This window comes from Myotis davidii, unplaced genomic scaffold (assembly GCF_000327345.1).
Source record: "Myotis davidii unplaced genomic scaffold, ASM32734v1 scaffold355, whole genome shotgun sequence".
Classification (NCBI taxonomy): Eukaryota; Metazoa; Chordata; class Mammalia; order Chiroptera; family Vespertilionidae; genus Myotis; species Myotis davidii.
In genome coordinates this window covers 1,143,741-1,154,485 of record NW_006286818.1, presented here as the reverse complement: position 1 = coordinate 1,154,485, position 10,745 = coordinate 1,143,741, and the positions used below count along the sequence as shown (strand labels likewise).

Below are 10,745 nucleotides of genomic sequence, written 5' to 3'. Positions count from 1 at the left end.
GATGTTTTTCTCTCTCTTTCTCCCTTCCTCTCTGAAATCAATTTTTTTAAAGAAGGATTAAGAGGGTGAAAGATAGCGGTAGGATCCAGTTCTAGTCGAGCAGAGTCGGTAGCACTGGGCACCCAGCTTCTGACACCTCCGCCTCGCCGCCCAGCTGAACGCAGGAGCCAATCCGGGAGGTGAGACCCAACCGGGCACCGCCCCCGAAGCCTGCGCAAGTGCAGTGGGGCCCGCGCGCCTCGGAAATGGTCGCGGTGGATGGGGAGCTGGAGAGACGCCGGAGCCGAGGGGCGGTAAGCAGGACCCCGCGCCGGGTGGGCAGTGCGGGGGACCGCGGGCTTCGACACCGGCTCTTCCCGGTCGCCCCGGCGAGGCTTCCTCTCGCCGCTCGGCCACGGCGTCGGCCTGATGCCTGCGCGCCCCCAACCTCCCTGCTGTCTCACCTGGGTCCCCGCGGCGCTGCGACCCGGTCTCGCCCGCCTTCGGGGGCAGGGCCCGCACTGCGGGGCCGCGCCGGAGAGGCGCTGCCCGCCGGGAGCGTCTCCTTTCTTCTCTCCGAACCCTACGTCCTTGCGGGGCCGGGCGCCCACCGCGGGGGCGGGACTCCGTGTCCGCCTGCGCGCTGCGAGTTCTGCCTTCCCTCCGCGGGCGCTTTGTTTTGGTCGCTGTCGTCACGCGTCCGAGCCTTCCCTCTCCTGCCGAACTGTGAGTCTCGAGGAGGCGCGGAACCCGGCCCCTCCTTTTCCCGAGTGCCATTCGGGGTTCCGTCGGTGCCTTGCGTTGTACCCACCCGCCAGCACTTGCTGATGGCGTCTTCCCATGATTCCTGTGAGAAGTGTGAAGGACCCTCGGGTTTTCCGTTGGTTGACCTTTTTCTAGAATTAGATCAAGCTTAACATCAGCGCACCACCAGGAGCGAGGAGACGTCACGAATAGCTAACATTTGTTGAGTTCGAGTGGTGTGTTTTGCTGAGCAGTTTAATATTGTGTAAGTTGGTTCATAAGTTCAGTGAGGCAGGCATAATTATTCCCATGTTACCTTGCCTAAGGTCGTGTAGCTAGTTGGAGCTTTCTGACCAGATCTGTTGTCTCCATTCCCCATTACTGAGATATTAGTATTCCTTTTTACATTTAAGGAAACAGGTTTAGAGAAGCTAAGTGATTTGTCCAATAATAAAATAATAGCTTCGTTGGTTAGAGCGTCCTGCCAAGGTTGCAGGCTCGATCCTCAGGGCGTATACAAGAATCAACCAATGAATTCGAAGGTGGAACAACAATTCGATGTTTCTCTATCTCTCCCTCCCTCTCTCTAAAGTCAGTGAATTTAAAAAAAAGGTAATAAATTAAGTTTGCTTAAACATTAAGAGACCCCCTAGTAGGTATGTGCTGGCCCTGCAGATAGAACTGAACAGGGCAAGGGGCAGGCTCTCTAAGAGCTTCCAACATAGTGGAGGAAACTGACAAAGTATTTAGTGAGATGTTTTGGGTGTTGTGTATATAGATGTGATGTCTGCGGGAAGGAGGGAATCAAAAGGAGAAGTAAGACAGATATAGGAGGAAAATGGAGCTAAACTCATTGGCTTTGAATTCCTTTTCCATCAATCCCTAACTTTGTGACATTAGGTAAGTTACTTAACCTAATCGGCCCATTTCTTCATCAGTGAAGTAGGATAATAATGGTACCTACCTCAGTAGGGTTCCTGTATTCACTTTTATTTACTTATTAATATTTTTTATTTCAGAGAGGAAAGGAGAGGGGGAGAGAGAGAAACATCAGTGATGAGAGAATCATTGATCAGCTGCCTCCTGCACGCCCCACACTGGGGATGGAGCCTGAAACCCCGGCATGTGCCCTGACCAGGAATCAACCTTGAACTCCTGATTGATAGGTCGGTTTTCAACCACTGAGCCACGCCTGCCCGGCTATTAATGCATTTTTATATAAATAAGACGCTTTGAATAGTGCTTGACACTTACATTCTAGGCATAGCGAAGTCACTGAAACAAAAACTTGAACCCAGGTCTTACAGCTGGTCCAGTGCTCCACTACACACGTTGCTGCCTCCTTGCATTCCCTGCCTTGGGAAAATGTGGCGGTCAGATAGTCACTCTGTCCCATGACTCCCTGGGGTAGAAACAAGCAGGGCACAGGAGAGAAAGAAAGGAGGGGGGCAGTGAAAGGGGGATTCGGGGAGCTTGCAAGGTTTCAGGTCACTCTAGATACCTGGTGGCCTGCTTCCTGGCTTTACCCCAGTCGCAGCAGCAGTGTGCTAGAACATCTGTGCTCAGTACTGTGCTGGCCGCAGTGTTGGGGACACAGGTGGGTGTGAAATGGCTTCTCAGAAGCAGCTAATACTGCCCAGTTGGGTCAGTGAGAATAGAACACAAACAATCATGTTGACCATGAGCAGCATAAAAATAGGGTTGAGATTTTCTGGTGTCAGCCCAGCAAACCCATGTTTACCCCAGACTGTGGAAGGTGACTAGATTCTTCTCGGGGGAGGGGCAAGGGCTGTAGATTGAAAAGGGGTTTCTCTGGTAAGCAGTTAGGTGTAGTAGGTTCCTGTCCTGGTGGGCATGCAGGATTTCATGTATTTTGTATTCTCTCTCTTCCCACCGCCTCTCAGTATGTAGTAGAGGCCTTTTTCATAGGTGCTGCCGGTCTCAGGGAGGCCAGAGGGAGCAGTGCCTACCCCCAGGGTCCACATGGTGGGGGCATTGAGAATCATTGAGAATTCTCCAGGTGAGGTGACACTTGGGACAGAGTCAAGGCCTCTAGCATCCTCTCATCCCCCAGAACTTTTGCTTACAGTGTCATCTTCTGCTGTTCTGTTTTCTTTTAATGGGGAAACTTCTTTTGCTCTTCAAACTCTGTTCTGGAACTGCCCACCTGAGAATGGAGTGCAGAGTTAAGGGGCAGATTTCTAGGCTTAACCCCAGCTTCCTGAATCCAAACCCATAAGTGGGGAGCAGGAGAACTCTGCATTTGTATGCTTTATTAAAAGTTACTGTTTGTTTGTTTTAATATATTTTTATTGATTTGAGAGAGGATGGGAGAGGGAGAGAGAGAAACATCAATGATGATCGGCTGCCTCCTGCATGCCTCACGCCTCACACTGGGAATAGAGCCTCAACCCGGGCATGTGCTCTTACCAGGAATCAACCTCGACCTCCTGATTCATAGGTTGAGGCTCAACCACTGAGCCACACCAGCCAGGCAAGAACCTTTCATTTTTTATTAGCTTTCTTCAACAAATATTTAATATATACTTAAGCATGCTGAATACACATTAGGTATGATATCAACTAGACAGATTTGGCTTCTTTTGTTCAAGTGAAATCTGCATTTTATATATTTATTTATGTTTAGTACTCAGGCAAGAGATTTATTAAAAAGCTCATGAGCAAGAGGGAGTTATCCCCTTTCCAAGGAAAAGGAAGAATGGGCTTCTCTCTCTTTTTTTTTTCCTCTTTACATTTTTGTTTAGAGGATGTTAGGGGAGAGTCTGAGGAAACCACCGGGTAGGTTAGGGAAAGGCAGATTGTATGGCATTTTGAGAGTCTGGCAGGGGCGTTGTGATGCGATGCAGTAAGAATTAAGGAGCTTTGGGTTCATTTGCAGGCTGTGAGGTTAGAAGGAGCATGGTCTTTGGAGTTAGCCCAGCCTGACCTTGTCAGACCCAGTGTGTGGCCTTGAGCAAACCAGTTAATCTCTCTGAGCCTCAGGTCTTTATCTGTAAATAAAGTTAGCCTGGCGGCATGGCTCCTTGATTGAGCATTGACCTATGAACCAGGAGATCACGGTTTGATTCCAGGTCAGGGCACATGTCCAGGTTGCGGGCTCGATCCCCAGTGCAGGAGGCAGCTAATCAATAATTCTGGTCATTGATGTTTCTCTCTCCCTCTCCCTCTCTGAAATCAATAAAAAAATATTTTTTAAAAATTGTGCTTACCTCATAGTGTGATGAAATTAAATTAACCGACATAATGGAAATGAAGCGCTTAGTATGGTGTTTGGCATATAGTACTTGCGAAATTAAAAACAAGGTTTTGGTACCCCATTTTGAAGCTGCTGGTATTCAGGAGTAGGAGGGTTGTTACGTGGCTGAAGTCACACAGCTAATAGATGCTGGTCCCTGGAGTCTGGATTTGCACGGGTTCTTCTCCAAAGCCATCTCTGAACCTGAGCTTTGTTCAGCTTCCCACAGGAGTCATTCCCAGGAGGGTTGCTCTGAAGCTATGTGAGAACATGTTAAAGTTCTTAGCTCCGTGCCTGGCACGTGCTAATAAACTAGGTTAGTGTGTGTTCTCCTTTCCCGAGAACACAGAAAGCTTCGGGATTTTGAAGAGCTCTTCCATCCTTGTTGAAAAGGCACAGGCTTTCTCCCAGGCGGCTGGAAAGACTCTGCTGCAGGTTCTAGGAAGGCTGCCTACCAGGCTCACCCCCAGCCGCACGGGTGTACTCCTGCAGCTGTGGATCTTTTCCTCCTCCAGGGTGAAGGCCATGCCGCCCCCTGGGAAAGTTCCCCGAAAGGAGAACCTGGGGCTGCAGTGTGAGTGGGGGTCCTGCTCCTTTGTGTGCTCAGCCATGGAGGAGTTCTGCGAGCATGTCACTCAGCACCTGCAGAAGCACCTGCACAGCTCGGGGGAGGAGGAGGAGGAAGAGGAGGAGGACTTGCTGGGTAAGCAGGACGTGGGAAGGGAAGGAGCCGGAGGGAAGGTGGGGCATCTGACTTTCCTTCCCGCAGACGGAGAAGGCAGCCCAGGGAAGTGGTGGTGTAATTTCCTAACTGTGCTTTTGTTGTTTATGAAAACATTGTAGAAGCATAGAAAACTCATTCAACAAGGATTTTCAACATGAATCTGCTATCTTCCCATCAAAAGGCAATTATTGACAGTACTTTTATGAACATTCTTTTTGACCTCTCGCTACATGTGATAACTGATATTTTTATATGTATTTCTAAACAACCAGACACATAAAAGTTCTTAATTCATTAATCCTCTCATGGGAATCCGCAGTCACCACAGAAAAAGTCACTGAAGAACCTTTACTCCTATTGTCCTGACTCCAGCCTGCTGTTTGCAGCACCAACACTGGCCTTTGTAGTTCCCTGGCTTTCGTCATTCTGTCCTTGCATTCCTTTCCCAATTCTTTTCTTAAGCTCTTCTTTTCATATAGGTCATGACTTGCTAGTCTGTTTGGGTTCATTTTTCTTTGAGTAATCCCAGGAACAAATCATGACATGCCCAGCTGGTGTGTCAGTGGTTGAGCGTCAACCTATGAACCAGGAGGTCACGGTTTGGTTCCCTGTCAGTGACATGCTCAGGTTGTGGGCTCAATCCCCAGTGTGGGGAGTGCAGGAGGCAGCCAATAGATGATTCTTTCATCATTGATGTTTCTATCTCTCCCTCTCCCTTCCTCTCTGAAATCAATAAAAATATTTTTTTAAGTTAAATAAAACATGACAAAGCTAGTTAGTTGTGGTACCACCACCAAAATGGATTCTGAATCTAAATGTAGAAATGACATCTGGTGTGGTCTTGTACATTTTGGCTAGTTTTTCCTGAATTTCTGTCTTAGGAACTGTTCACTTCCCAGGGAAAAGGATGTCAGCGACCCTTTGTTTTGTTAAAGTATTCTGTTAGTCATGAACTTCCTGATCTGCATAGTTACTGTGTTGTTCATGATAGCGGCTGATCTTTAAGCCTGGTTTTCCTGTTATTTATTTATTTACCTATCTTCTATATATATCCTATCTAATAAAAGAGAAACATGGTAATTAGCTGTATGTCCGCTACCCTTCCCATTGGCTAATCAGGGCGATATGCAAATTAACTGCCAGCCAAGATGGCGACCGGCAGCTTGAAGCTAACATGAGGCTTGCTTGCTTCAGTGACAGAGGAAACCAACGTTCTCCGTCTGCGTTGCCAGCCTCTGAGCTTGCAGTTTGAAACATTGTTACAAATATAGAAGCTAAACAGAACCCCAGAAACCTGCTTTTAGCCAGCCGGGATCTCAGAGCTGGAGTTGAAACAGTGTTTAGATTATAGAACCCAAAAACCAGATACCTGCTTTCAGCAGACCAGGCCTCAGAGCTGGAGCCTAGCCTCAGTTTGCCGCGAGGCCTCCCAGCACTGGGATCAGTGGATCAGTGAGGCCTACTGGCACCGGGATCAGCGTGACAGGAGGCAGCGACCAACCCCCCTGATCAGCCCTGCTCTGTGTGTGACAAGGTGCGGCGCCCCCCCCCCCCCCACACACACACACAGGCCCTGCTCTGTGTGTGACGGGGTAGAGCCATAACCTCCCCATCGGCCCTGCCCTGAGTGTGACAGTGGCGGCACCCCAACCCCCTGATCCGCCCTGCTCTGTGTGTGACAGGGGGCGGTGCCCCAACTCCCCTATCGGCCCTACTCTGTGAGTGACGGGGGAGCTCCTCAACCTCCTGATCAGCCCTGTTCTATGCGTGACAGGGGGGAGCTCCCCAATCCCCTGATCGAACCTCCTCTGTGCGTGGCAGGGGGGAGCTCCCCAACTCCCTGATTGACCCTGCTCTGTGCGTGACAGGCGGCAGCGCCCCGACCCTCTGATTAGCCCTGCTCTGTGCGTGACAGGGGTGGCACCGCAACCTCCCCATCGATCCTGCCTTGAGTGTGACAGGGGGCGGTGCCCCAACCCCCAAATCGGCCCTACCCTGAGCATGACTGAGGGTGGAGTCGCAACCTCCCGATCCACCCTGGGGAGCGGTGCTGATTTATGTCAGAATGAACACCAACTACGATCAAACCATCTTTTTAAAAATAGGTTTTTATTGATTTCAGAGAGGAAGGAAGGTAGAGGGAGATAGAAACATCATTGATGAGAGAGAATCATTGATTGGCTGCCCCCTGCACGCCCCACACTAGGGATTAAGCCCGCAACCCAGGCATGTCCTCTTGACCAGAGTCAAACCCAGGACCCTTCGGTCTGCAGGCTGACGCTCTATCCACTGAGCAACACCGGCCAGGGCTGACTTTCCTATTATATTGTACAAGCTGTTGGCATCCTGCTGTTTTCACTCCCTGGTAAGTGTTTTTCTCTCTCTTTTAATGTGACTACCAATTAAGAATACATTTTACATCACAACCCTATACACAAAAGTTAAAAACACCCCTAACCGGTGTGGCTCAGTGGATAGAGTGCCAGCCTGCGGACTCAAGGGTCCCAGGTTTGATTCTGGTCAAGGGCATGTACCTTGGTTGCGGGCACATCCCCACTAGGAAGTCTGCAGGAGGCAGCTGATCGATGTTTCCAACTCTCTATCCCTCTCCCTTCCTCTCTGTAAAAAATCAATAAAAATGTTTTTTTAAAAAAATGATAAAAAAATAGAAATAAAAATCATCATTCAAAAATCATTCTCCCCTTTAAAAAAAAAGTTAAAAAACATTTGGAAAAATGTTTAACTTTATTAAATGCTCTCTGAAGTGTTCTCTTATTCTATTTTTTTTTTTTTTTTAAGAAAAAAATGTGGCCTGGCTGGTGTGACTTGATTGGTTGAGCGTTGTCCTTCACTCCGAAAGGTTGCCAGTTCGATTTCCGGGCAGGTCACACACGTGGTTGTGGGTTTGATTCCTGGACGGAAGGCAACTGATTGGTGTTTCACATCAATGTCTTCTTCCTTCCCTCCCTCATTTCCTCCTCTCTCTCCAAGCGTGTCCTTGGGTGAGGATTACAAGAAAGAAAGAAAAAAATGTGGTTTGCAATCCCCTAAATTGATTTTGCCACCCACTAATAGGTCACAGCAGAGTTTGAAATTATAGAAAGTACAGAGATCGCTCCCTTCAAATTCTATTTGAAGTCTTGACTGAAAAATGTAACTAACTGTCAAAAGCCAAATGATATTTACACAAAAGAGAAATTAGGGGATTATTATATTTTCAAAAGTATCTACTTTTCAAAACAAGTAAACCCGTATAAACATTGAATGTTTGGCGGGCCTTCCTGGAGAAGACAGACCTTGAGCAGAACATGGGAGGAAGAAGGGTTTGTAGTTTGACACAGGGGCAGGGGCGTCCTGGTGGGGAAGCAGCATCTTCCACGGGGAGCAGTGGGCACTCAGCCAGGAACTGCCTGCACTCACCCCGCCGCTGAGCTCCTGGCGCTGGGACTTGCACACCCCCTCTGCCTTGATCACACCTCTCCACTCTTCTATAGACGCTCGCCCGTCAGATCCTAGCACAGGGGCACTCCAAGACACCCGTCTCCTTGGGTTTATTCTGTAGTGCCATGCCTCCACCTGCAGAGAACTTACGATTGGTCACAGTTTGTAATGATACATGTGATTATTTGATTCATGCTTTTCCACTCTGGCTGGAAGCTATGTAAGGCTGGGACTCTTTCCTTGTGACCTTCCCAGCACTTGGCAACAATGGTGGTCAGTGTTGCTGAGTGACTGGCAGTTCGGTGAGGGTGCAGCCTCCTCACCTGCTGCTAAGTGCCACAGGTGGAAGGAGAGCTGCGCGTCAGAAAGCATCATGTTCTCTCTAAACCCCTTTCTGCAGAGGAAGAATTCTCCTGCTTATGGCAGGAGTGTGGCTTTTGTTCTCTGGACAGTTCTGCTGACCTTGTCCGCCACGTCTACTTCCACTGCTACCACACGAAGCTGAAGCAGTGGGGGCTGCAGGCCCTGCAGAGCCAGGCCGACCTCAGCCCTTGCATCCTGGACTTCCACAGCCGCAACATCATCCCTGACATCCCTGACCACTTCCTGTGTCTGTGGGAGCATTGTGAGGTCAGCAGGCAGTTGCCAGAAATAGGGGTGGGAGAAAGTTGCAGGTTTGAACTCAAGAGTCCTCGATCCTTTCTTTGGACCCTTATATTCCTGAGGCTCCTGCTAGTACCTCCTTCATGTCTGGGTAGCTCCCTTGCTCAAACATTCCCATCCTCGCAGGGTTAATTTGGGGGGGAGCCAAGAGGTCCCCTTCGGACACATGGGGGTGAGAGTCCCTCCGCCCGCCCTCAGTTCTTACCCCAATTGCTCCCGGCACAGAGCGCCTTCGACAATCCTGAGTGGTTCTACCGGCACGTGGAAGCGCATAGCCTGTGCTGTGAATACAAAGCCGTGGGCAAGGACAACCATGTGGTGCTGTGTGGCTGGAAAGGTAGGGTCACTCCTTAGTTCTGGCCTCTGAAGAAACCCTGGGATTGCTGAAGGGCGAGAGCAGCTGGGATGGTCCTGCAGGGCACGGCTGGCTGCTTCTGGAGAGACTTGGGGGTCCAGAGCCTACGCCGCGGGTTTGTGCTGGAGCATGACTGGCCCTTCCTTCCCAGGCTGTACCTGTACCTTTAAGGACCACTGTAAGCTTCGCGAGCACCTCCGCAGCCACACCCAGGAGAAGGTGGCGGCCTGCCCCACCTGCGGCGGCATGTTTGCCAACAACACCAAGTTCTTAGACCACATCCGTCGCCAGACCTCACTGGACCGTAAGCAGTCAGAAGACGTGGGTGCAGGCTGTTTAGCCTGTGGGTTGGGAGCATATTTCCAGGGGTAGATGCAACTTGGCTGCATCTACCTGTAGGGCTCAGGCTCCGGCCCAGTCTCTGCGGACTTGGAGTTGTTAGACATTGTTACTCCGAGCTGACTGTGCCTGTTCGCCTCAGTGCATCTGCACAGCAGCCCGTGAGGAGGCTTCTTACCCCCCTTTTTGCAGATGAGGAAGCTAAGGCTCAGAGAGCTTAAAATCACTTACTTGAGACCACACAGCTAGTAAGGGTCCAAGCCGGGATTCGAACTCAGGTTCTCCATGCCAAGTCCCACGCTCCTTCCGTGATACTGTGTCTGTCCCAGTTCGCTAAACTCCCCTTGTCTCCTCGGGGTGGTTCCCTTTTGCCCAGGAGGCTCCCCTCTCTGGGACTCGTTCTCCCCCCATCTCCACCGTCTTCTGCAGCCACCTTTCTTTTCCTGCCCTGCCCCAGAGCAACGCTTCCAGTGCTCTCACTGCTCCAAGAGGTTTGCCACTGAGAGGCTGTTGCGGGACCACATGCGTAACCATGGTGAGTAATTGGGCACCACCGGCCTCCCTGCCCACCCCCCAAGGTTCCCCTGGCCCTCAGATCACAGCCTCCTCTGCTCCTCAGTGAACCACTACAAGTGCCCTCTGTGCGATATGACCTGTCCCCTGCCATCCTCCCTCCGCAACCACATGCGCTTTCGCCACAGCGAGGACCGGCCCTTTAAATGCGACTGCTGTGACTACAGGTAAGGGGAACTAGGGGCCGGAAATCACAGACCTGGTGTTCTAGAATCCTCACGCCCTCCCACCCTCCTGACCTCTCCTGGCAGCTGCAAGAATCTGATTGACCTCCGGAAGCACCTGGATACCCATAGCAAGGAGCCAGCCTACAGGTGTGATTTTGAGACCTGCACCTTCAGCGCCCGAGCCCTCTGCTCCGTCAAGTCCCATTACCGGAAAGTGCATGAAGTGAGTGGGGCTGGGGTGGGAAGGGTCAGCAGGGGGGGGCGGGGCTGGGGGCTGAAGAGCTGACCTCCCTCTCCCTACCCATCAGGGTTAGTCAGAGCCAAGGTACAAATGCCACGTGTGTGACAAATGCTTCACCAGGGGTAACAACCTCACCGTACATCTTCGCAAGAAGCACCAGTTCAAGTGGCCCTCGGGGCACCCCCGTTTTCGGTATGTCTCAACCTTCCCATAGATTCACACATTTTTTCCCATATTCAAATTAAAATTTTTAATTTGATAGT

The 10,745-nt window shown here is 50.5% G+C and overlaps 1 protein-coding gene across 1 annotated transcript in view; it reads left to right on the top strand.

The window, feature by feature from the left end:
- Positions 1-243: 243 nt before the first annotated feature.
- The window catches only part of HINFP (histone H4 transcription factor), a 13,758-nt gene continuing 3,256 nt past the window's right edge, over positions 244-10,745 (top strand). The window contains 9 exon segments of the mRNA XM_015560652.1: positions 244-293; positions 4,495-4,682; positions 8,545-8,774; positions 9,033-9,144; positions 9,314-9,466; positions 9,959-10,036; positions 10,121-10,241; positions 10,326-10,464; positions 10,550-10,674. Of these exon segments, the coding sequence (XP_015416138.1) occupies positions 259-293; positions 4,495-4,682; positions 8,545-8,774; positions 9,033-9,144; positions 9,314-9,466; positions 9,959-10,036; positions 10,121-10,241; positions 10,326-10,464; positions 10,550-10,674 (1,181 nt within the window). The 5' untranslated portion in view covers positions 244-258.